This window comes from Boleophthalmus pectinirostris, unplaced genomic scaffold (genome assembly GCF_026225935.1).
Source record: "Boleophthalmus pectinirostris isolate CB_2022bp ecotype Guang Dong unplaced genomic scaffold, ASM2622593v1 HiC_scaffold_15, whole genome shotgun sequence".
NCBI lineage: Eukaryota > Metazoa > Chordata > Actinopteri > Gobiiformes > Gobiidae > Boleophthalmus > Boleophthalmus pectinirostris.
The window spans coordinates 14825333-14851904 of NW_026571070.1; the positions used below are offsets into that span (position 1 = coordinate 14825333).

The window sequence follows — 26572 nt, forward strand, 5'->3', positions numbered from 1 at the left end:
CACAGAGTTACTGTACTCCAACTCTGAGAAAAGCCTGAGGAGAGACGAATCCAGGAATATGTCTAAGAACAAAGCAGTCACAGAGCAAGAATGAAAAAATAAAATTGATACTTTGCAGTGAGTGACATCATGCTGGGGGTATTCTACATGTATCTCTATGGTGGAATGTTTAGCAGTTACCGTTGAGACGCAATTCACACATTAGCAAATGATGTCAAAAAGGTTTAAAAAAAGATTGTTTATGGCATCATTAATTGCATATTTGTGTCACGATAAGGTAAGGTAAGAGATCCTTCATTTGTCCCACAATGGGAAAATTTCAGTGCTGCAACACAAAGTTCAAGAACAGCAGGAGAATAGGAAACATGCAACAAAATCAAGATCATAACTATTAAAATACTTGCCCTGTAGTACTTATATTGATTGGGTTGGCAAGAGTATTTGTAAAAGACGTAATAGTTAAAGAAGTAGGAAGTTGTAATTTTTTTTTATCTTGTTCTGCTTATCAATTAATCGATGTATTTATTCCAAAAGGGCAATTAAGTTAGGATCTCTTACTTCATAAAAAATGAATACAGCCACATTCAACAAAAATGTATTTAAATATACTATATATAAATACTATGTGACTTTTTAGCCAAAAAATAGATGCTTTGAATGTTTTTATTCTATCGAAAAACATTTATCCATCCTTGTAGCAGGCTTGCATCTCCACAAGCCTGACTTTACTTGCTACAGTATTAAATATTACTGTTTCTTTCATAGGACCATCTCCACCAGTCCGACCTGAAGAAGTGGACAAGACTTTGCAGACACAGGACAGCGGGGTGGAGTCTGCTCTACTCTATGCCAAAGCCTGGTCCAAATACACCAAGGAGCTGCTGGCCTGGGTGGAGAAGAGGCTCAGTATGGGTAAGGATTAAGGAGAACAAATATGTAGCAACTTTTTATAGTACTGTATTGTGTAGGGCATAACAGTAAGGTGGTGGCATTTTGAAGAGTGGTGTCAAGGCCATTCTTTTTACAATAGAAGTCATGTATTTAAACTTTTGTGGATAATGCTATCTTTATGGTATGGTTTTACACAGTGGCAAGAATGAAACTGTACTAGTATAGTGCAAACTTGGGAATTTATTGGGAGCAGGGGGCAAAAATATTAACTTCTTTTGCTGCCATTGCCATCAGTACAGTAGGATGCACAGTTGTTTTTGGTTGGGTTTTTTTTTTTTTTTTTTTTTTATGAATGACTACTGTCTCATGCCAGTGTTCAGTTTATCTGTCTAGTGTTATCAGATAAAGCCAAATATTTTCTATTTTGATTAATACTGTTTTCTTATTTGTTATCTTTAGTGGTCAAGGTTGTTTAGATTACATTTTAAACTTGCCCCATCTGTTTATGCCTAAATAATTTCCAGTAGGGCTGAACTATTTGGGTAAAATACATGGTTGCAATTTTTCTGAAGTGCAGTTTGTTCTCAGTTCTCATTCTAAATGTGTCCCGAAGAACTGATAAAAAAAAAAAGAAATTAACTGACAAACTAATACATGATTCACATAAATCTAAAAAATGTGTAATCCGCGGATGCACCGATCCAGCTTTTTCAGTTAGGATACTGATTTCGATACTTTACCTTTAGTTGCAGTTGTGCTATGTAGCGGTTATTTATCCCTAAAGTAACTACAAAATAGATCCATGTAAATAAATGTTAGTCTTAATACATGAATTTATATTTCCAACCAGGATATCGACTGAACCTATAGATGGAAGATCCAGCAAATTTATCAGTATCTGTGCTGATATCTGATTCCAGTATCTTTTCGGTGCATCCCTAGAATAATTCCTTTTTCTATCTTCAATAATGTGTATATGTGATGTATAATATGTTTATGTGATTTATAATGTTTATGAATTAACTATTGGTGGGCCTTTTACAGACATCGAGTGTGCGAAGAGCTATGCTAAAATGGCCGAGTCTGCCAAGACGCTGGCAAGTCAACAGGTAATTTAATAATCCATCTACCATTTATTCAATTATGGTTGCTTTTATTGCTCAAAGAACATGCACAACTGCAGTCAACCTGTCACCCTTTGCACAGATCTGATTGGTATCGGTCTGGTGGCATCTCCTGTTTGTTTCCATGGAGATAATTAAGTTAAATTACCATAGAGTGACACATTCTAAGCAAAGCCATTAAATCATCATGGAGACAAAAATGTAGGCAGACCCTCCACCAGAAAAGTTGCATAGTGCACTTTTAAGGATTGACTTATTTGTTTTGTTTAAGGAATTCATGCCATTTCGTGAGATCTACACCACTGCCTTCAAGAATGACATTGAGTACAGTCAGCTGGTACTGCAAACAGCCGCCATACTTCAGACCCACAAGTTCATCCAGGTATTTCTAAATAAGATTAAACATGTCATATACTGTAGACATGACTGGCAATTTCTAGGGTTATTGAGTGTGGTTTTGTTTGTTTTTCAGCCTCTTGTGGCACGAAAGAATGAGCTGGACAAACTACGAAAAGAGGTCAAAGAGCAGTGGCAAAGGGAGCTAAAGAAAATGGTGAGTTGACTGAAATTTTAAGAGCTTAGGTAAACATAAAAAGTTTACAGTTAAAGAGAGGAACAAGAATGCTTCAGTAAGGCCAGGTGCTCATCTGGATCACAGTGGAAAAACTTCATTTATAAACAAACTAGTGAGTCCTATTTTATACATTCAAGGTCATTTTATACATTAAAGGTTTAATGCAGTCAGAGTGATTTAGATTTTTTTCAATTAAATTAAAGTTTACATTTATAACAAATCCAGGAGAATGAAAATGAATTGACAGATTAATACATCTCATAACATGACTACAGGGTTAGCAGTATCTATGTAGAATAGTACAGGATATTGTATTGTTTGTGGAGGAAACAATGGTACTTTGGTGGTTTTCTAACTGTGTCCATTCAAATTGCGCTTTTGATTCGATTGCAATTAATCTTTCAGCTCTAAGGAAAGAAGGCTAGTTCACATTTTAAGGGTTTAAATTAAACTACCTAACAAAGCCTGGTATGCGAAGATATATAAACTGTCTCTGTGTCATTTATGGCATAATTAATTGCATATTTGTGATAAGGTAAGATAAGGTAAGATAAGATAAGAAACTATTATCCAACATTGGGGAAATTCCACTATTGCAATGTAAAGTTCAAGAAAAGCAGGAGAATAGGACACAAAATTAAGATAAATAACTATTGAACTACTTATAAATAATCATAAAATCCAAGAACACTGTACCAGTAGAGTAAAGATATAAGTCTACAAAACTATCATATCCATTAAGTTGCTCTGACGATGGTTCTTTACAGTATGTGGACCTGAAACTGGACCAACTGTGTGTTTTCAGAATGAGGCAGACAGTGCACTGAAGAAGGCCCGGCTGCTGCAGGCTCAGCGGCAGGAGGAGTATGAAAAGGCCAAAGTGTCCACGAGTCGCCTGGAGGAGGAGCAGGGTGGGGCAGGGGGCACCACAGGGGTCAAACAGCTCGAGAAGAGACGCAGACTGGAGGACGAAGCTCTGCAAAAGGTGAGAAACTATGATCTGTGGAAGATGTATATAGTCACATGTACAAATACATACTTCTCATGTTTTGGGATTCCTCTCCCCATGTCACCCCTTATAATTTGCATTCAGTGTTCTGTCAAGAGTAGCAAATCTTGTCTAATTCTTTGATACTTTTAATGGACAGTTGCCCATTTTTGGCCATTTTTGACACATTCCTGTATTATCCTCTTTCTCCCTTTATACTGATCTGAACATAAGATACGACATTGCAAAATGTTTCTATCTCACATATTTATTTTCATTGCATGATTTTATTTACATTGACAATGTATTTAATTGTAATGCATTTGAAATTATACTTTTTAGTAAGTTAAGTACTTGCTGATGTTTTGCTCAGGCTGAAGAGGCCCGGGAGCACTGCAAAGCCTGTCAGGTGGACGTTGGAGTGAAGAGAGTCGATTTGGCGAACACCAAAAGTGTGATCGTCACCCAACTCCGAGAAATGATCTCCCAATGTGACCTCACCCTCAAAGCTGTGAGTCCATCAGTGAGACCCAGTTTTATTCAGGAAGTTTTTAAATGAAATGTAAATGAATTTTGTTTTGTAATTCCAGGTGACAGTGAACTGGTTCCAGCTTCAGCAGGCCCAGGTGGTGTCTCTTCCGGTCAACCATCAGAGTCTGTGTGAAAATGCCAAACTTTACGAGCCTGGGCAGCGCTATATTGACTTTGTGAAGAGTTTACCCACCGATGGACCTCGCCTGGAGTGCCACTCATTTGACTCAACCAACACACAAAACACTGGGTGAGTGAGGCCCACCAGCTAAAAACATAACTGGATCTGTCAGACAAATTACTTATATGAAATCTGCCCCATGACTCCATTGCGTTATTGCGTATTGCTAAAACACTTTTGCATGTGACGATTTGTAAACATTATCGCACAAAATACACCCAGATTTCCAGCTCATTTACTCATGTTTTTGTAGTATGAGTGAGATCAGATCAAGGAAGTAACAGAGTTGTGTTTTTAGGCCTTTGCTGTAGTCCACTTAAGAGAGGTGGAGGGACTGAGTGTGGCAGCTTGTTTTGGAAACTGTAAAACAATTGAGTTGCTCAGAACTTCCTGCGGAAATGACCCTGGTCACGGGAGAGAGGAGCAGGAGCAGTCACTAAACCTTTTCAAAATGACCTTTTTAGATGTTTTTCTACAATATCACCCTTTCTTTTCAAATTAGGTTACAACAGCAGGCCACCGTTAGTATTTACTTAACAATGGTGTTTGGCATTTAGATGAATTTGCCACTTTGTTTTTTGAGATGTTGGAGACTGATTTGTTTTGGAGTGCCACCAAAAACAGGTCAAAATAAGGTTACTAAAATAAGGTTTACCCGACAAATCCAACTCCATTAAATAAACCAGGATATTTTGAGCGATCTGAACCAGGTAAAATTCTGATCTAAAAATATATATCAAGTCTAAATCTGAACTGTACATAGTCTGAACAATGTAAAAAATTCTACAAAGACATGAATTTGAGATGTTATTGCTTTGAGTGTTTCACAGTATGGTGTATGGTGTATTTTTGAGCGATAAAAACACTTGTGATTGAATGAATGCGAGTTAAGTTAAATGTCATACTGTGGAGCATTCTAGGCAAAGCAGTTATATCTCCATGGATGGCAGACCCTCCGCCAGAAAAGTCACAGTGTGGAGTATTTTCCTAAACACAATTATTTGGCATTTACTCAAAATTGCCACTTTCCTTTGGAGATGCTGGGCAGATTTGCAGTACCACACACATGCACACAACAGATGCTTATGAGAAGGAGCTTTGTTCTTTCATAGTTTTTCTCTTTTTTTGTTCCCGCCCCCATCTCTGATCTCAGTGATCAAAAGAACTGAGCCTGGGAGAGAGGAAATGAAACTTGGGCAAAATAACACGTGCACATCAGGTCTTCAGTTAAATATAGACTCCCTGACCTATATTCTCCATACTGCGTGATATTTTAAAACCTTTACAGTGACACGTGACCTGGGACAAAGAGGGGCCAGTACATGAGCCATTTCCAAATCTATCATCGTCTGTTAATCAGCACTGATCCTTAATCAACCACAGGCTTTGATGGAGAGGCGGGGTAGTTTCAGGACCCCTTTTATGTGGGAAAAGTGAATATTTGTGCTTTTATGTTAACATTTCAAAGATTTAGGGATGATTTTAAGAATAGCTCACCACTATGATCATGAAAAAAATACTATTATTGAAATTATTTCTGGTTTTGAGTAAATTTTTTACTTGTATGACTTTCCTGAGTAGACTTATAACTTTTCTAATATATTTACATTTCATGAAATTTTGCTTAAAATGTGAAAGCAAGTTTGAAGGACCTATTACGCTTTTTTCCATTCTATGTTATAATGTTGTTTCCACATCACAAACCTGGAATTGTTTTGTTTCATTCACACATGTTTAACACACAAATTTTGCATATTTAGACTAATTTCTTTACTATAATTTGTTCCATTTTGTGATGATGTGTGGTAATACAGGAAGGTCTCCACTGTGTTTTAAACTCCATACACCTTCACCATACACCTTTCAGTGATTTCAGCCCTGGAATTGCAAATCTCTACTGAAGATAAAAGGTAGCTGTTGTCATGAAGTGATATTTTTCAAGTTATCACAAGGTGGAGCTTTGGAGATTTATGCAGACTAATAATTAAGACTTATTCAAACATGTTTGGTTGAAACAAAACACAACTCCTGGTCTGTTTTTGATGATGTAACACCATTATAACATGGCTTAAATCTCACAAGAGTCAGTTTTGCATAATGTAAGACCTTTAAGTCATAATCAACAGTAGGTTCAACATGATAAGACATATGAAAAGTGCATAACTATCTCAAATTAAACTAATTTAAACATGCAGGTACATACTTCAAGATATTTTTTTCTGCAATCACAGTGTATTACCACTATGTGTACTAACAAATACTGGCTGGACTAGATGAGCTACTATTTACTACAAACATTGAGTTGCGTAATGTTGATTAAAATGGTTTTTCTTTGTTTTTCCAGTGTTACTTTCAACAAGAGATCTCTCACTGGCAGCCATTCGTCCCATAGTAATCTGTCCCAGAACTCCGTGACCTCTGACCTCATCAGTCCAGACGACGTGGACAGTCCCACTAGCGCCCAGCATCCCAAGATTGCCGAGAGAAGGTCCAACAGCAGCACAGACATTCAAGGTAGACAGTTTGTAATTTTATGTATTTTATCTGAACTATCACTAAAAGCTTTTTTTTTTTTTACACGTGAGTACTGCATTGTAATAGGACAATAGAAGCAAATTAATAAAATGTCTATTAGTCTATTATATGTATATGAACATTTTGCCTGTCTAGAAATACAGACACATTTGGATAATTTCTCATTATAAACTTTCAAATTTTGTACCAAATATATTTTTTAGCAGTAATGGTAACAGATACACCTACATCTAATTTTATTTTATTAATTTGATGTTGAAGGGATTTCTTTGAAAAATATATAATGCACACTAACTTTCTCCCAGTTATGTCTATTTGAAAAGTGGTTGTTATGCATAACTGTTGACAAATATTTCTAACTTTCTACATTACAAGTCATGCAAACTCAGAAAATCAGTAGCAGTTAAAAGAAGCATTAAGAACCATTAAGCAAATTATCTCTCAAGATAATCAGATGTGGTACTGTATTATGAACCCAATAACATATTTTGGAGTAGTTGGATCTTGTCTCATTCCAATTTTAATTTTTTGGGGGGGATTTTTGTTTTAATAGCTCTTCGAATCCAGACACCTTATCGCCCCTGGAATTCGACGAATCAGGGCGGCGGGATGTGCAGCGACTCTGAAAGCGCCGGAGGGAGCAGCGAGTCTCGGTCTATGGACTCCCCAACCGCCAGCCCAGGTAGAAATCCCTGTTTGACATTTAATCTGATAAACTCCAGACACGTCTATTACGCAATCACTCATACATAATTGAGTTCCTTCCTATACAGTAACATCATCTATCAACTTAATCTTGCTTAATGTCACTGTTGGAGGTTTTTCCAAATTCTTTTACATGCATAGACTTGTCAAAAACCTGTCACACAGCTAATCTGTAATATTATGGCTTTTGGCTTGATGTCATTGATAAAAGGGACATTGCATACTGTGTACGTGCTCCAGAGGCATGCCCACATATTTTCAATGAACTTGGTGTTCATCCAGACGTTACCATGTTATTTGGGAATCTAACTACATAGCAACAAGTTACAGGTTGTATAATATCAAGCAACACTATACGACTAAAACAACATTGCTAACATTGTAATTTGATGTGTCAATCGATTAAAGGTATTCAGTTTTCATTTAGTGATGTCAATGCGGATTAACATTTTTAGAGTTACATTCCTGTGCTAGTCCCACCCTGATTGAGAAATAACTGAAGTTTGTAAATCACTAGTTTTCTTTAGTCCTATCTTAAAGGTGCACTATGTATCTTTTTAATGAGATTGCTTGTCCCCATGAATATGTTATTGCTTTACCTGAAATATTTCCCAGTATGGCATTAAATGTATATTGTATTTATTTAAATACACAAGATTTAATATTTCAGAAATATCATGGATTCTTGCTGTGATCCAGGTTGTCTTTCCACAGATCTGACATGGCTTGGTCAAGTCACTTGATTATTTGTCAATTAAGACAAATAAGTTTAATGCCATACTATGAAACATTCTAGATGAAAGCAGGTAGTGGAGCCACCACAAAAGTTACATAATGCTCCTTTAAACTCAGTTAATCTGAAGTTACATTCTTTTTAGTTCACTTTTTTGACAGTAATGGTAAATTTTAACATTTTAGATTTTAGATGGTACAAACATAAATAAAAAGCTAAAACATTCTTGCCATCATATTCTAATATTTGCTGTTAATTTACCAGATTGTTCTTTCACTTATTATTATCAATACATACACTTAATTTATTTTGACTTGAAATGAACTGTAGTAGACTAACAGCCATTCATTAATTTAAAAAAGTCTCTAATCCCCTCCCAAACTTATTTACAATCACTGGCATTTAGGGGTGAGCACCTTTAACGCGTATTAAAATAGGTCAGTTTACAAATCAATAGCTTGTGAATGGAAGTGTGAATCAATGTCCATCTCCTAAAATTTGACTAACAACAAAAGTTACATCGACCACACCCTGTATTTGGCTTAAATTCAGAAAGTTACCTGCAGTGACGGTCAGTTTTCTCTTATTAACCAGCAAAATGTAGTGAAAGAGACAGACATAGAGAGATTCTGAGGATTTTTTGGTCAAAATGAAGATCGAAATATGGACGTACTTATGTGTTGTGCCCTACTGTTCAGGGGACTTCAAGAGGAGATTACCCAGAACCCCCTCCACCGGGACAATGTCATCCGCTGATGATTTGGATGAGAGAGAGCCACCGTCCCCATCTGACAACGGTGAGTGATACTGACTGAGTTTCATCATCATTCATTCTAATTAAAAACTGTTTGATTAATTCATAGAACATGCTATAATAATTATAAGTGTTTTGTTTAACTTTATTTTACATCAATTAGTGTATCATAATGCCAAGATTTAAAGTGTGACTTTGATACCAAGGAAATAACTACTACTACTACTACTACTACCTCTACTGCTGGTTTTAATACTACAATAATTAAAAAAGCACTCTTTTTAATACAACATAAAATGGTGTGGTCCTATACTATAGATCAAGACCAAACTGAACTTCAGCAAAGGTCAAATATTGTCTTAATTATGTGGTATCTTTTAGTATCAATATTTAGTCAATAATAGTTTTACTTACTATCTTTCCATCACCAGTAACCATAGTTTATTACTTTATTAGTCAATCTTGTTTAAAAAAAAAAAAAAAAAGCATTTGTTTTGTTTTATTTGGCTTTTTTAAAACCTTTTTTTTGTTTTTTTTTTACTTTTGGATACTTAACATTAAATAGAAGCATATGTAGCCCCAAAGGAGTAGACTGAAGCCTACTCCCATATTAAAGTAAAATACATGGTTCTTGATTTTGCTAGCTTTGTTTAGGTACAATTTATGATTTGTACAATAGTTATTTAAAATGTTTTCAAGACATTTTCCAAAATTATATCTTCTGGCCAATTATTGTTACTTCCCATATTATCAGCCATACCATCAATGCTCTCTATACTGTACTGGAGTAAACCTAGAGTTCATAAAGTTTAACATACCTTCACAGCAGTCTTATTTATTGCCCCGCGCATGACTGCTCACTGTTATGTACATACTACATTGTTGCCATGTTTTCTTATGTAATTCAGGGACAAAAGATCATAGTGCTGTATTCTCTGTCTCCCTGCAGGCTTGAACGACATCGTAACAGAGACCGCCAGCTCCCCGGGACCGTTTCGAAATGCACAGATGTCCAAAGCAGCCCAAACACACAAACTCCGAAAACTACGCGCTCCCTCCAAGTGTCGAGAATGTGATGGCCTGGTGGTGTTTCATGGGGCAGAGTGCGAGGAGGTAACCATGGATTTTTTTATTTTTCTAATTTCCAAAAGCTATAAAAGAATCCTATGTTTAAACCCCAGAGGAGGCCATCTCAAGTGTAATTTGAACATTGCCAAAACTCTACACAATGGACTCTTTCTCATTCGTTTTGCGCAGAAATCAAAATAAAAGAGCTAGGACCACTGCTGTCACACATAATATTACTAGTAGGATGTAGCTTGGTTTGTCCCTATAGGAAAATATGCATGCGTTTTCATTACGGTGTTTAAAAATATAACATAACTAAAAATGACTAAAAATACAATCATATATAAAGGTTATATTATGCAAAATTGATTCTTCTGATCTTTAAGCCATGTGTGGAGTTGTTTCATTCACTTGTTTTTGAATAAATCTTTATTATTAGTTTGTCTACATCTCCAAAGCTCAAAATGTTCTTTTTCACCTTGCGATGTCATGAAGTGGTAGTTACCTTGTACCTAAATATGCAGGGTTTGTGAGTTAAACATGTGCAAATTAATCAAAACACAAATTTGGGTATGTTTTTTGATGAGGAAACAACATTATAACACAGATCAGAAAATAGTGTAATACAGGCCCTTTAAAACATTACAAACATAAAGTTATTTATTTGTTTTTATTAAGATAACATTTTTGAAAATTTCTTATCATTACCAGTGAATAGCATTATGCATAATAATGTCTATAAAAGTGTCTACATCCCCTGTCTAGCCTCCAGAGCTGTCCATGGCAAGCTTAATTTGGACATTGCCAAAATTCCACACAATGGGCCCTTTATCATTCATGTTGAGCAGAAATCAAACAAAAACAAAACAGCAAGGACCACCTCTCGTCTCCTCAAAACATCCGAATAAAAGAGAAAGCTGAATCTGGCAACTAGCGCTATACTGGGACCCAAACTCACCCACTAGTCTGAGCATAGTGAAGGAGCAGGGGAAACTGAAGACCTTTTGTTCATCTCCCAAATGCCTCTTCTGTCCCTTTGCGAATGTTTATTTTAGCTTCAAGTTTCTGTCCAAATTTCATGGACAATAACAAAATGGAGCTGGAATTCCTGAGATTATGTAATGGCCTCTTTACATGCTGACAAGTGACTGACACAGGAATGTGACAATGGCTTTGTTATCTATTTAAATTAACTTGGTGGTTCAAAAGTTTAACCCAAGAGAGTTTAGATTTAAATATTAAAATGTTATGACATTCAAAATTTCTTGTATATTTTTTGGGGGAATAGCATAGGGTCCAGTTATTTGCATACTTATGTTGGCCTTTTATTTTATTGCAAGATAGTCAAATTACGTCTAATACATTTTTATCTAAGTGACTAAATCATTTGACCATTTCACAGCCAAATTTCAACTCCATTTTTCTCCTTCTGAATTGCTACGTTGCATTATTGTTTATCATACAAACTTTGTTATTGGTAAACATTGGAGATATTCTTTGGTAAAGGTCCATTCTGTCTTCAGTTTTAAAGTTAGAATTATTGAATATGTTTGTCAGACAGGAGAGTTTGTTTACCAGGAAGTAGCCTAAACACGTAAAGCAGGCACACAAACTCTTATGTCTGAAAAAAAGAATCAATAATTCTAAATTCATTGGAGATTTTTATGCTGGACCTCTTTTAATGAAGTCTTCTATATTTGGTCAGACTATGGCTATACATATGTAAATGTTCGTACTATGCATTCAGATACGATGTCTTCATTGTTTTGCATAACTTTTAAATGCTCTTTTTCTTGTACAGTGCTCATTGGCTTGCCATAAGAAGTGTCTGGAAACCCTGGCGATCCAATGCGGCCACAAGAAACTCCAGGGAAGACTTCATCTTTTTGGTATTGACTTCACACAAGCAGCGAAAAACAGTCCAGGCGGCATTCCCTTCATCATTAAAAAGTGTACTTCTGAGATTGAGAACAGAGCACTCAATATTAAGGTAATTAGGCTCAAAATGCAAAGACTACGATTCTAAAATTTAGCTAGGATTAAATCTGTTTTGATTTTGTGTTTGAAGGGCATCTATCGGGTCAATGGTGCCAAATCCAGAGTGGAGAAGTTGTGCCAAGCGTTTGAAAATGGCAAAGATCTGGTGGAGCTTTCTGAACTCTATCCACATGACATCAGCAACGTACTCAAATTGTATTTGAGACAAGTGAGCTAATATAATATTAATACTTAACCTTTCTCTTTTTTCTTTTATAATGTTGAAATGATATGAAAACAAAACAAAAATTGAGATAAACAGAACGAAAACCCTCCCACACCCCACCCCTCTCTCCACACTCATACACTACACGAAAAAAACACAAGATACACAAACATCAAATGATATTTTATCTTTTTTAACTTTTTTTCATCTTGGGTAGTTATAGCAAATGATCAGCATCTATCCTCTGTCATTTCTGTATTTTGGGGCATTTTACATTGTTTTTCTGGTCAAAAATAAAAAATGTTATAGAAATACTAAAAATGTTGAACCTTTTAACTGGCAAAACACAAAGTTTCTCATGCATTACTGACAGCAGACAACATGAATATCTGTACTTAAATGGGCAAACATTGTAATATTTGCCATATATTATTATTCTCACAGTAACTTAGACCAAGACCACAAGGGAAATTACTTGGGTACAGTATCCTTACTTGGACACAGAAGTTGACACAGTGGCCAACTTCTCTACTTATGTTTGTTTTAAGGCATAAAACCACAAGTTACATGGACTTAAGAACTAATTAAGTTACATTTGTGTATTTTTAGAAGCTCCCTACAAGCCCCAACTAATATTTCAACTGTTTCTTGTTCCTTATTCTGTCCCTCTCGTCTGTTTACTCAGTTTTGGTAATCCATGTTTATTTTGCACTTTTTTGCTTATTGGTTTTCACATAATCTCCTCCACAGCTTCCAGAGCCGCTCATCCTGTTTCGCTACTATAACGACTTCATCGGTTTGGCCAAGGAGAGCCAGAGGATCATAGTGGAGGAGTTGGAGGCTTTGAGGCTCAGTCCTACCCCTGTGCCCCCGTCTCAAGTCAGCGTGGAGCTCAACAGGGTCCTTTTCAAAATAAAAGACCTTCTCAGACAGCTGCCACCCACGCATTACAAGACACTGCAGTTTTTGATAGAGCACTTGCACCGGTAAGAGAAGTGAACCTAATATTTGAAGAATACAAGCTATAAGTGTTTCAATACATGCTTATACTTATATATATATACTACTACTTCTTCAAAGACTTGTACTTCTAATACTTAGCAGCTGGCACACTTCCCCTAGAAAAGTTAAACAGTGAACCTTTAATTTTATGAGACTATCATTTAAGAAAGCAGTAGTTAAATTTATATTATTTGACTCTAATCCATTCCTTTCTTCTCTTTCCTTACAGTGTCACAGAGAAGTCCGAAGAAAACAAAATGACCGCCAGTAACCTCGGTATCATCTTTGGCCCCACCCTGATCAAACCCAGGCAGGCGGACGCAGAGGTGTCCCTGTCCTCCCTGGTGGATTATCCGTACCAAGCTTTGATAGTGGAGATCCTCATCCGTCATTATCAGATGGTTTTTGACACCCCCCTCAGCCCCCTGGGGAGCAGCTCACCCATGGAGATAAAGGCAAGACCCAGACTAAGTGCAAGGGAGAAGGAACAGCAACTGAGCAGGCATTCAAAGTCTATGGGAGACATCAAGGAGGTAAGGCTGTTTATGTTATTGTTTATGTGTGTAGAGAAATCCAAATTAGTACCATACTGTGATTATTACAGGATTACTAAACAGCTATTGTCTCTAAATGGAGACCTGGGTAACGTGGTTTGTGTAGGAGGAGAGGCATTCAACTGCATTTGGGCAAATCAAGACTGCGTTAACATAAATATAATCCACATCTATCCAGTGATCCAGTGTAGCACTCCAATTAAGTTATTTCTATAATCCAGATCTACTTTATTTATATAGAACATTTCATAAACAGTCATTTTCCAGTTTCCAAAGTGCTGCACAAAAAAAGAAGGTTTAATTTAATTTCGTAACAGTCCTAAAATATATATATATTAAAAAGCAAAAACACAATAAATAAATAGTGAACTAGTTAATTTGGTTAAGATTTATAGGGCATAAATGAGAGGATTAGGTAATACTGGCATTCAAGTAATACAAATAATTTAAATAAAATGTAGAAATAGCAACATTTTACCTCAACTTTCCATTGTTGACTCAATTATTACAATTATTTGCAATACAAAAGTGGTTAGAGTGTTAACTAAACAAAATGAAAACTATATAAATGAAATAAACAAAGCCTTTTCAAATCTTTCAATGACATCTGGATTTGTAGTTCAGTTTAATAGCTTCAATACTGATTAATGGACATCTAATAAATCTTTGAAAGCTAATACAATGTTACAGAACAGAACATTTTGTATTGACTCAGTGTCTTTAAACACATTGTTCTTTGTTTGTCCACAGCAAAGCTCCAAGGTCTTCAAGAGGCATTCCTCCATCATTCCCTCTTCACAGCTGCTGGCTGAAGTTCAAGAGAGCATGCCAAGCCCCGATGGGAGTGACTTTGAGCCCGGTATGTTTTAGCTGTTATCAAAGAAATGCATTCAAACTGCTGTTGTTAAATCGAGGGTGTGTCTCTTAATTATGTGTTACTGATCGATTGAAACCTATTATTGAAGATAGGAACATATTTCATAAATTTGATCGTGAAGGTACATTATGTAACTTTTCTGGTGGAGGTTTCCAGAGTCTGTTTGTTTTTGTGGAGATGTTAGTGCTTTGCCTAAAGTGTTCCACAGTAAAACATAAAACACATCTATCTCCATAGATATAAGCAGGTGGTGGGTTTACAGGTCAGATCTGTGGAGTAGCGAGGTCTCATAGTAAAAGTGCATGTTTTTTCAGTATATATTTTGAGCATGAAAACACCAGTAATTGAATAAATGCTAGCTTGACAGGTTTAATATCATACTGTGGATCAGAAAAAGCAATGCAAGTTCATGGGAACAATATAGCGGACTCCTACACCAGAAATGTTGCATAGTGCACCTTTAAGACATTTTCTAGACTTAAGATTCTGATTGCTTATTTCTTATTTAGAACTTTATCATGTATGGCTCTTCTGTATCTTCTCTATTTTGCGTGTCCACAGTCAATCAATAGAGGATAAAAACAGACTACCTGCGCTGATTGGATTGTCTACCAGCTAAAGAAAAAAAAAAAATTAAATAGAAGAAAAAATAAGAAATGAAAAAACAAACAAAAAAAAACCCCACACAAACACTGACTATCAACTTTATCAAAGAGAGCAGGAGCACATCTTCCAGCTCTGAACTCTGAACAAAATATTTGCGGTAAGTTGTAAAGTTTGGTCTGGCGTAGTGTTTTGAGACATTATGGTGGTAAGACTGTGTCTGTTCTCTGGGTAATTATGAAATTAATGAACCGAATAAAAGCAATAAGTTGAATTAGTTAAGACATGTTCACAGACGTGTTACGTGTTCACACTCTCACAAAGGTCCCATTATCCCATTTATATCCTCTTTCTACAGTTTTTTTTTTTTGTCAACTATGTCATACCAATTAAACGTGCACCATGTAACTTGTAAGGTGGAGGGTCTCCTACTTGCATTTGTCTATGAAGATGTTATTTCTTTGCAAACGAATGTTCCATAGTAGGGCTTAATGCCCTACACATATCTGTCTCGCATTTTATTCAATTGCAGGTGTTTTCTGAGCTCAAAAATACCTTGAAAAACACATGAATTCTTACCACGTCCAGGCTTGCTTCTCTGACCATTAACTTCTCTTCAATGTGATTACCAAATTTATCAAGGCAAAACAGTAATATTTCCATGGAGACAAGACCCTCAACCAGAAAAGTTACACTGTGCACCTTTTAAAACCATTAAATCCAATAATTACTTAAAACCAGTAATAATTAAGTGTCTGTTGTAGTTATTTTTTGACTAACAATATTTATTTTTGTCTTTCACAGCTGACGAGATGGATTCCTTCAACGGCGTCCTATCTTCAAGTGTCCCTGATGTCCCAAAAGCTCACGGTCTCTCCCGCTCCCATCATGTCACTGTTACGAGGGTCCAGCTCCGCCACCAGCGCCACAAGATCTCCTCTGGAATCTTGGCTCGCCCTGTTAGCATGCCCCCCGAACGAATACAACCAGACGAGAACCTGGAGGATCGTACCTGCAGCCAGTCTATTGAAGAAGTGGACGAAATGGAAACTACGCAGGTCCGGAGTTCTGCTTCTTCGCATTATCGTAGGACATTTATTGACACTCAAACTTTACGGAGAACTTGGGACAAACAGTACAAGCACCACGATGTTTCGACTAGGACTGTTAAAATTGTTGCAACAGAAACCTCGGATGAGCAAAAGCAGGATTCATCACAAACTGTTGGCATTATTTACCCAAGTAGACCATATTCGATCGCAGTTCGACCCAATCGGAGTTTAAAACGAGAGGACAATGTAAAAGGTAGCCCTATTTCTGGTGGATTCAGGGCACCTAGGACATTACAACCTCCGCCAGGAACTTTTTACAAACCTCCATCTGTGGCGAAAGTGCTGCAAAAGTTCAACTCAGTAAACAGTGCAGAGGATGAAGACGAGGATGACGATGATGATGAGGAGGAAGAGTTAGGTTTGGAGATTGAGGTGTCTGTGGATGAGCCTTTAGAGGAGGAAGAGGACACTGAGGGGGACCAAGCGGCCTCTTCAGAGTCTTTAAGTCCAAGTCCGGAGGAGCTAGGTCCAAACCAGACCAAACCGGTTTATCCAAGACTCCGGACAAGAAGGTTACAGGAAGTAGAGCACAGGGAGGCGCATTTTGTGTGATCGAAAATGGACTTTATGGACAGTTTGGGAATACGCTGTCTTGCCCATCAAGTTGGAATACTTTTGAATTGCGTACATCTCCCTATAATCACAAAACATTGGAAAGGGTTTAATCTGGACTGGTTTTTAGTTGAGTACTTTCAATCTACAAGGTAATTTTTCATTTATCTTGAATAGTCTTGAAATGTCAAATTAAAATCCAAGTACAGATATCTAGACAACCATATAAGAGATTTTGTGGTTTTCAGTTTAGGTCCTCATTTATCCACACCAGTATTTATCATTAAACATTTTTGGCAATTCATGACAAAAAAACAAGTAAAAACATTTATTCCAACTTAAAGGTGCGCTACATAACAGTTCTAGTGCTTGCGTCCATGGAAATGTTATTGCTTTGTCTAGAATATTCTACAGTATAGATTCAATTTACCTATCACAAGAGAGATAAGCAGGTTACAGTGTTACGCTACTTTACAATTCAGATCTGTGGAGAGTTGCCCCTGTTCACAGAAGGAATTGTTGTATTTTTGAGTGATGGAAACACAATTAATGTTAGAGGGGTATGTTTTATGTTATACCAGCAAACATTCAAGGCAAATCAGTAACTCTACATGGAGACAAGTAGATGGCAGATCCTCCACCAGAAAAGTTGCGCAGTGCACCTTTAATGGGCAACAGTGCATAGTATTATCATGATGGAAAAGGCCAGATAAACTGTGGGCATTGTGTTATGTGTAAATATTGTATCATTGGTTCTCGAGAGACAAGATGCACTTATTAAGCTGAAACTTTAACTCTATCCATTTCATTACCAATCATTTGTTACATTACACACACTGGCACATTGACTGTCAGCATATTTATAATCCTTTTTTTAATGACCTGTGCAATTACTTTTTATTGTATCAATATTTTGTGTAAAAGCTCACTGGTTTTATGATATTTTGTTTATATACCAAAAAGTATGTTTGAATCATCAGAGTAGAGCATGTAGCTGTAATGTAATGTAAAATATGAAAACATGTTCACTGCACTTACCTGCCATACTTTTCCAATAGTATTTTTAACTGTTACACCTGGATTACATCAAAACATTTTATAGCATTTTGTTGAGTTAGTTTCATGTTAAGGAACAAGCATAAGGCATTATAATTCATACATTATTTTTTATTGTTGAACTTGTAAATCAGCTAAAACTGAACAAGCTTTGTAGAACTGCCAATGGGCTTCATCTGCACATTTTTACACATTTGTAGCCAAAGTTTTTTTTTTTTTTTTTTTTACTGCGTTCAACACTAGTTTTACAACACAAACCTTACAGATTTTTGTAAGTAATCTCAAGTACAATATTTGTTTTATTGCTGATGATTTTTTAAAAGAAATTGTTCAAGCTTTGGCCGAATGTTAAAATGTTCTATGTAAAAACAGGTACATGAAAATATACACCCTTTTGTAACTTATTAAAAAAGGCTTTGACTAATTCTTGCCCAATGTGTCTTTTTATTTTCTATCTAACTTATATTGTTATGTCTGTATATAGTAATAGGTCTAATCTGCACATCATTCACTCTTTATTCACACAGTTATATTAAGCCTTTTCTTTGCCACAACTGCCCTGGGACAGACAGACAAAGAGCAGCCGCTAATTATTAGGCTTCCAGCCAATAACAAGACAATTAACAATAACTATATGCCTTACTAAATATAAAATAATGAAATAGAGTTAACTGATATGAGACAAGAATATCCCAGTCATCCTCTAGTTCAGGGGTGGGCATTTAATTTTCACATGGGGCCACATGAAAACAGAAAATATTGTGGAGGCCAAAATGCTTAACTCAATTCTGCGTAATAATAACTGTATTTCTTTATAAAAAGCAGTAAAGAGCATGGTTTTGACGAGCTGGTAAGACTGGTAAGAGTATATGTTATGACTAAGCAATGAAAAAGTGAGATTGCCTTACAAAAAATTTCATAAAAAAAAAAAAAAAAACACCTCTAAAATAAAAGCAATGCAGCTTTAGTCCATGCATGAGGCATGTAATTCCAAATTAGTTTAAATGTCCGATCAGTCAACCAACGGGCCATATGTGGCGGTGAAGCTGTACAATGCACAGGTCTGCTCAAACCTAATTCAATGTTTGTCCACTCAGGTACTTAGGTTACTGTTTTTGTGCTTTTGAGCAACACACATAACTGTTAAAGGTGATAAATGTATTGGTGCAGAATCTGCCAACTTTTTGTCTCCACAGAGATGTTATTCCTTTCTTGGAAATTTCCACTGTACTGTAAGCATGTAGGCCTATCTGGCAAGAAATATTACTGGGGTAGGGTGACCAGATTTTCAAAATAAAAAACTGGGACATCTCTGGTTTTGGTGGTTGGTAATGGTAATAATAAAATATTGAAACGAGTGCGTAATTAAGGAAAACTGTTAAGCACTTGGCACTAATGTGAATCAGAATAGTCACATTTTCTTTGTCTTTTGGTCATTTTTAAGCAGCTTTTCTGTATTTTACCCAAACAAATGCATGCCTCTCTTTACTGTTGGCATGTATCATATTGGTCAACTGGGACATTTCTTTTATAAAACTGAGATAAAATGGTTATGGATAAATCTGATAGGACGGGACACAGGGCTCAAAACTTTATTCTGTGGCATAACCTGCTAACCTGTCTCCGTGACATGAATATCTTATCTTATTTAAATATATAAATATAACACAGTGTACCAGTTTTAGCATGCATGTCTTATTGTTTTGGGTTTGTGTGCAGGTCACATATTTAACCTGTAGTTTACCTGGGTATGGTTATAACAGGCAGTAAGCACAAGCATAAAGGAAGGGCAGTTGGTTAGGTCATGTAGGTCTCAACAATTGGATGGATGAGAGGTGTTAGGAGACTGCAACAACCGGGAAAGGAGATTAAATCAATCTGCTTAACTATTCACAAGGTCTGCCTTATTAACTCGCTGTGTGTTAGCAAACTCCACTGCAGCAACATGAGGAAAGCTACTCCAGAAAATACTCAAGAAACTGCGATATATTTGTTTATTTGAGGTGAGCTACTTCAGTTTTACCAGGTAGTTTATTGCTGTATCTTATTTTTGGATTGTTGGTTTTGGAGATTTGTTAGTTCATTTGCATAACAATTGAACTGATCGGCTAAATAGCAAATGAGCTAATCATGCTAATTGCTCACGTGTGTATTGGTAGCTAGCAAATATGCAAATTGGCACGATTAAACTATTTATTTTGCTACATATTTCTAAATGCAGTACAAACAAAGCTCAGAATAGTTACGCTAGAAGAAGCTTGAGCTCATTAGGGAAATGCTATATTTACTCAGAGAAGTGTAACCTATACTATTCTGGACTATTGAGACATATAAGGCTGACTACAACTTTAGCTTCTGCACTTTAGAGTTTATTTTAAAGGTCCTATATTACGCAAAATGTACTCTTGTGAGCTTTCAGCCATGTTTGAATGTTGTTACCTTATCAAAAACATACCTGGATTTGTGATTTGTTTCATTCACACGTTTGAGTAATCCTTTATTATTATTAGTCTGTTTACATCTCCAGAGATCAAAATCAGAGTGACCAGATGTCTCTATTTCCTCGGGACAGTCCCAGTTTTGAGCCCTGTGTCCCCTGTTCCAGCACATTTATCCAGAATTATTGATTTGTCCCAGTTTTACATAAGAAATATCCCATGTGTCCTGATTTTGGACCCAGTCAGTAAAGAGAGGCACATATTATCGTGGTTTGTTTGACGAAATTACAGAAAACAGTGCTTGAAAATGAGCAAAAGGCAAAAAATAATGCACCCCAGATTATGAGTAACCCACAAGTGAGTCGAGAAAGAACAATGTTACATGCTCTTTTCACAATTTTATTCATAGGAAAACATCCCAACCCGGGTGTGTCCCAGTTTTGAAATTTAAAAATCTGCTCTGTTCCACCTTATGACGTCATGAAGCTCTTGTTTTCTAGTTAACAGCTACTTGTTACCTTTAGTTCAGAAGTGATTGGCAATTCCGGGCCTGAAATTGTCCAAATCATTCTAATGAAGGTGTATGGAGTTTAAAAACACAGTGGAAGCATTTCTGTATACCTGATATGTCATCACAAGGTGGAACAGAGAGTTTTCTGTTTGAGAGAAGAGCAAAAATAAAACACAACTAGAGGTATGTTCTTAATGAGGAAACAGTGTTATAACATAGATCAGAAAAAAGCATCATATGGGCTCCTTAATGAGAGTCTTGGATGTTTAGGTTGCTTCCCGGTGGATGCCAGCCTCTGTGGGGGTGAAGAGCAGCGATGGGAGCCAGCGGGCAGATCAGGCTCCTGCTGTGGAAGAACTGGACTGTCCGCAGGAGACAGAGGGTAAAAGCTATTATAGTATAGCCAATTAAATCAATACAAATAATGCTTAAAACAACCAACAACATGGCTTAACCAGTTTCCTGCCAATTATTTGATAGATGTAGTGGGCTAAATAGATTACCACATTTCAAATAGACCAATTGATACTTTGCAGCTAATGTCATTAACATTCCCTGGGAGTGTGAACCATCTGAAAGTACTATTCTGTAAAGCACTACTCAAGTTTGATTTAATCTGACCACAAAGAGCTGACATGGTTAATTCAAACACCTAAACAGGACCATGAATGCTCATATTCATCACAAGCTCCAGAAAATTAGTTGTTTAAGTCATTTTTGTTATCTTGTGTTTACTAATGTGTCTGTTATGTCCATGGTAACTGCTGAGCATTCCACCAATAGAGATGCATGTAGAACACCCCTCCAAAAATATCAGTTTGTGTTGCTTTGTGTGCTTTTTTCCCTGGTGACGGTATTGTTTGGCATGGGATACTCCACAGTATGGCATTAAATAATAAACAATATCTTTCTTGCTTTTAATTCACTGACATGTGTATTGCTGTATGTTCCACAGTATGGAATTAAACTTATATAATGGAGACAAGCAAGTGGAGGGCCCTCCATCAAAAAGTTACACAGCGCACCTTTAAGTGAATGCAAAGTTTGATTCTTAATTAAATTTTTTAGGTGCGATTCCTGATGGAGATCATGTGGCCCGTGATTCTGTTTATGGGACTAGTTTGGCTCAGAAGAGTGAATCCTCTTTACCGTCAACATGAATGTAAGTAATCAGCCTTTACAGGAACAAATGCATTGGCCTGTGTGACCCTTTGTTGACGAATACTTTCAGTTAGCCAGCACTGATAGCATGTCCTGTACTTTAGGCCACTTCCCAAACAAAGCCATGCCATCCGCTGGGGTCCTGCCGTGGATCCAGGGAATCTTCTGCAACGCCAACAATCCGTGTTTCCAGTTTCCCACCCGCGGAGAGTCTCCCGGCCTCGTGTCCAACTACAATAACTCCATGTAAACACACCACTGTGCCTGTACTAATGTTCCAGGACACGAATGTAGAAACAAATCTGATGTTCAGGGACTGTGCAGGTAGTTCAAATCTTTGTCAGTGCTTTCTATTTGTGTGATTCAGTGTAGAGAAGTACATGGAAATACATTCAGTTGTAATCATACAAAAACTCCTTAACAAAATTAGTCAAACAGGAGTTTGAATGTTATATTTATTTTCATTTTTACAACTATACCAAATACCAGAGGAAGATTAAAGTTCTGCTATAAGGATGTTGCAAAAAATTATTAATTCCTAGAGAGGGTAGAGCAGGGGACTCCAACCTTTTTCCTTCGGTGAGCTACCTTTACAAAACATAAATGCTAGAGAGCTACTCATTTTAGTGGCCGGAAGAAATTGAGACGATTATAAGAAAGAGGGCAAGACTTTGGGTGCATATCGATGCCTATAAAACATAAACCATTGTCCATTTATCTGTGCATAAAGCTGGGCTTCAAAATTATACATTTTCAATGGTAATATGCATGTAATTAAACAGTTTTTTGTTATTGTTAATTCTGAAATCCCTTGGCAAGTTACTTGGAAGTGGGTGGTAGTGGTACTGGTAGCTCCCGAGCTACAGGTTGGAGATCCCTAGGGTAGAGAATCCATTCGTTGCTCAGGGTTCAATTCAGTGACTCACAATTTGGCATGCTTTTGTCCACGTTTAGGCCTGTTTAGACTTGATTGAGTTGAGTTCATCTGGGTTTAGTCTTGAAAAGCTAAACACTTTTTCCATCTTGTTCTATCACAATTTCTATCATCTAAACAGTATTATGCTGTTGCTAAAACTGTTACTGTTTACTGAATGTCATTATTGTGCTAATATAAACAGGGATATTTGTGGGATTATTGGATCATGTGGTCTTGCACCTTTGGTATTGCACTTTACAACAAAACTATGCAGTGTTTGATGCTCTAACATAACATAATTCTGTAGTTTTTCTATTACAATAACAATAATATAAAAAATAAAATGACAAAAACTTAAATCCTGCTGTACCTCCTCAGTCTGGCCCGGTTGTACTCAGATGCCCAGGATCTGCTGCTCTCAGACCCAGAGTTCCAGAAGCTCGGACAAATGTGGAGAGAACTCAACGCCATGAGCAACTTCATGGACACTCTGCGCACACATCCAGAGCAAGTCTCAGGTCAGTCATTTATTTACAAAAACAGCAATTACATTAAAACAGATGTGCCCCAGTCATGGTGTTTGTAAAATAATTTTGATGTTTTTATTTTTAATTGCCTTTAGTAAATTGTTTTATGTCTTATATGGGTCTAGTCATGGGTTTCAGCTTTTTTTTGAGGACTTTTGTTAATTTATTTATTTTTTTATAAATTGTTTGATATCGATATGGCAATGGTCGTTGCAGGTCTATATACAATTATATATGGGGGAGGCTGAACTGTTGCTTTTTCTTGACACTCAATTCATCTTTCAGCAAATTAGAAAACTATATCATTGTAATTTGTTTTAATGAATATTTTCTTTTTTCAAAAAATTTACTGCAACCTTCTTGAAGTTGCAGTGATTAATATTTGCATTAACACAGTCAGAATAAACAGAATAAATGGAAAAACCATCTTAGTCGATCTGATTTTTGCATGCATTTATGAAAGGTGATTATCAAAAACACTAGGTGAAATGTGTCAGTTAAAGATTGGATTTTTTGTGTTTTGTGTTTAAAAGAACTCTTTCTATCTTTAAAGGTGCATTGTGTAACTTTTCTGGTGGAGGGTTCATCAAATGCTTTTTCTCCATATAGATGTTATTGCTTTGTCTTGAATGTTTCACAGTATGGCATTAAATCTTTCTATCGTCATGCAAACCAAACCAGACCAGGTTACAGGTCAGATCTGTGGAGAGGCGACCCCGCTCATAGCCAAAATGCCTGTTTTTCTAGGTGTTTTTGAGCTTTTTTGGAATTTAATAAATGTCAGGTTTTAGCTGTTTAATGTCATACTGTGGAACATTCCAGGTAGAGCAATGACATCCATCGAAACAAGCAAGTGACCTTTCAAAATTTCTGTCTTTACCACGTTACAGTCTTACAAATGCCGTAACTTCCCTGAATAGCTTACTTTGATACACACATGTTCCAGTTGGTGTTGTCATTGTCATTGTCCCGTCTGCTTGGCTGTATATCTGTCCAATGTAACAAGATTACATCACCTGGTTTAAGCAAGGCTGCTCGTAACCAAAGCTCCTTAGTCTCTGCCACTCTGCGTTGTTTATTTAGCGGTAAAACGGTTCACACGCCCCATCACCCTCCGCTTCTCCCCAAAGAACAAGAAAATATAGAATCAGTTTTGTTATTTCTGTATTTATTTGCCTTGACATGTGTTTCTCTGGTGTTTAAATAAATTGTGAGGCTCTTAACACTGGCCCTTGGTGCATTCCTGTCTGTGAATCATTAAGTCTGTCTACACTCAAATAGTTTAAAATGTGATTGGACAAACAGAGTTAACAGGGAGATAACCACACACATTCCTTAGTTCTTCCTGAAGAAAAATAAATTAAGAGGAGTTATATAACTGTATACATTTACTTGATATAGTAAAAAAACTATTGGGTCGCAAATTTTTCCTTTTTATGTAATTTCAATGTGACTGGAAAATAAGACACTGTCTAAAACATTATTATTACACTCAAAAATGCTACTTTTTATCATTTTTTATCATTTATCATTTCTGCTGGAGGATCTGCTGTCTCCTTGGTGTGGTGGCGTCATCTGCTTGTCTCCATGGTGATGGTGATCAGTTTAATGCCATCCCATGGAACATTCATGGCAAAGCAATAATGTTTTGATGGAGTGATGCAGGTGGAATCCCCTTCACTGGAATTCTTTGTACCTTTAAGCTTTTATATTCTTTATTCTGGTATATAACACGTTAGCCAGTCAAGATTAGCAAAGTATACAACAATGTTCTATTTTTAATAGTATTTCTGTAGCACGTTATTGTTTGAAGTGAATTTTTGTGTCTTGCAGCTGCAGGAAAGACGGTCTTTCACAGTTTATAAAGTCTTCATAAATCTCCAGCTTTTTCCTTTTAGTTTCCGTCATGTTTTTCCAACTTTCTTCTATTGTGTGTCCAGTGCTTTGTTGTTGCCATTGGAGAGCACAGAAACATTGTAATACTGTTATTCAGGTCTTGTATCTGGATAAATGCCATAGGAGCACTTTGCCTGGCAGTAGAAACCTCTTTCTTGCATAGACTTGCCAGGGGAAACTATGACGCATTTTAACAAACCAACCTGTCATTTACATCTAAGTCCTTTAATACTGCGGGTTTCACAACTATAACAAAGAAAATGTCATTCACAGTTCACCAGCAAATCAAGGGGTCTTACTGCAAATAAACTGTTAAAATAGTATTGTGTGCTTAAAAGGCTGGGCAAGTCTGACTTAAATAGTATCACTAGCAGTTATATAAAATGGGAATATTCTGATATTCTGAGAAACCAGGTCCACTTTCTGAGCAGTTCATGCTAAATTTGGTAAAATGTTGTTTAAAATTAAGACTCCAATTTCCCCCAACAGAAAAGAAATGTTAGAAATACTTTGCCTTTACGTATCTGCTTGTGTCCGATATCAACCTATACAACCGAAAATTATTTATTTCCTTTAAACACAAACGGAATGTGGTAAAAAATAATTCACTTATGTTTTGCAATTGTAACTTATCATTTAAAGTAATTACAGATCACCTTTGTAAACTATTACAGGGTGTTCAGTAAATCTCTTGATACACAATATACAAACTACATCGACTGAACCGATATCCTGGAACCGATATCCAAGCCATCAAATATTTCAATATCCACGCTGATATCCGATATTAGTATCATTAGCATCCCTAATAATTATTATAATACTTATGCAATTCTGAAAGCATTTTACAAGGCATTATTCATATATTTTTTACAACTATCTGTTTTATTGAACTGAATTAAGAATTTGCCGGTATGAATTCTCTTGAACAGGTCGTGGAGTGAAGGTGGAAAGCATTCTGAAAGATGACGAGTTGTTGACTTCATTTCTGTTGAGAGACATCCCCCTGACGCAGACTGTAGTGAACCATTTGGTCACCGCGGAGATCAGGCCTGAGCAGGTACACTCAGAGAGCCCATT

General features: G+C 36.5%; 2 protein-coding genes across 2 annotated transcripts in view; both read left to right on the top strand.

Moving 5' to 3' along the window:
* arhgap29a (Rho GTPase activating protein 29a) overlaps positions 1-18467 on the top strand; it is a 54799-nt gene extending 36332 nt beyond the window's left edge. The window contains exons 7-23 of the mRNA XM_020930493.2: positions 766-912; positions 1936-2000; positions 2287-2397; positions 2488-2568; positions 3395-3574; positions 3951-4088; positions 4168-4358; positions 6634-6803; positions 7378-7506; positions 8961-9059; positions 9966-10129; positions 11886-12074; positions 12153-12290; positions 13038-13273; positions 13519-13822; positions 14594-14702; positions 16128-18467. Coding sequence (XP_020786152.2) covers positions 766-912; positions 1936-2000; positions 2287-2397; positions 2488-2568; positions 3395-3574; positions 3951-4088; positions 4168-4358; positions 6634-6803; positions 7378-7506; positions 8961-9059; positions 9966-10129; positions 11886-12074; positions 12153-12290; positions 13038-13273; positions 13519-13822; positions 14594-14702; positions 16128-16987 — 3311 coding nt within the window. The 3' untranslated portion in view covers positions 16988-18467. The remainder of the gene's footprint in view (positions 1-765; positions 913-1935; positions 2001-2286; positions 2398-2487; positions 2569-3394; positions 3575-3950; positions 4089-4167; positions 4359-6633; positions 6804-7377; positions 7507-8960; positions 9060-9965; positions 10130-11885; positions 12075-12152; positions 12291-13037; positions 13274-13518; positions 13823-14593; positions 14703-16127) is intronic.
* A 2841-nt stretch (positions 18468-21308) lies between these two features.
* The window catches only part of abca4a (ATP-binding cassette, sub-family A (ABC1), member 4a), a 51048-nt gene continuing 45784 nt past the window's right edge, over positions 21309-26572 (top strand). Inside the window, exons 1-5 of the mRNA XM_055150781.1 lie at positions 21309-21374; positions 22061-22154; positions 22258-22399; positions 23448-23587; positions 26425-26552. Coding sequence (XP_055006756.1) covers positions 21309-21374; positions 22061-22154; positions 22258-22399; positions 23448-23587; positions 26425-26552 — 570 coding nt within the window. The remainder of the gene's footprint in view (positions 21375-22060; positions 22155-22257; positions 22400-23447; positions 23588-26424; positions 26553-26572) is intronic.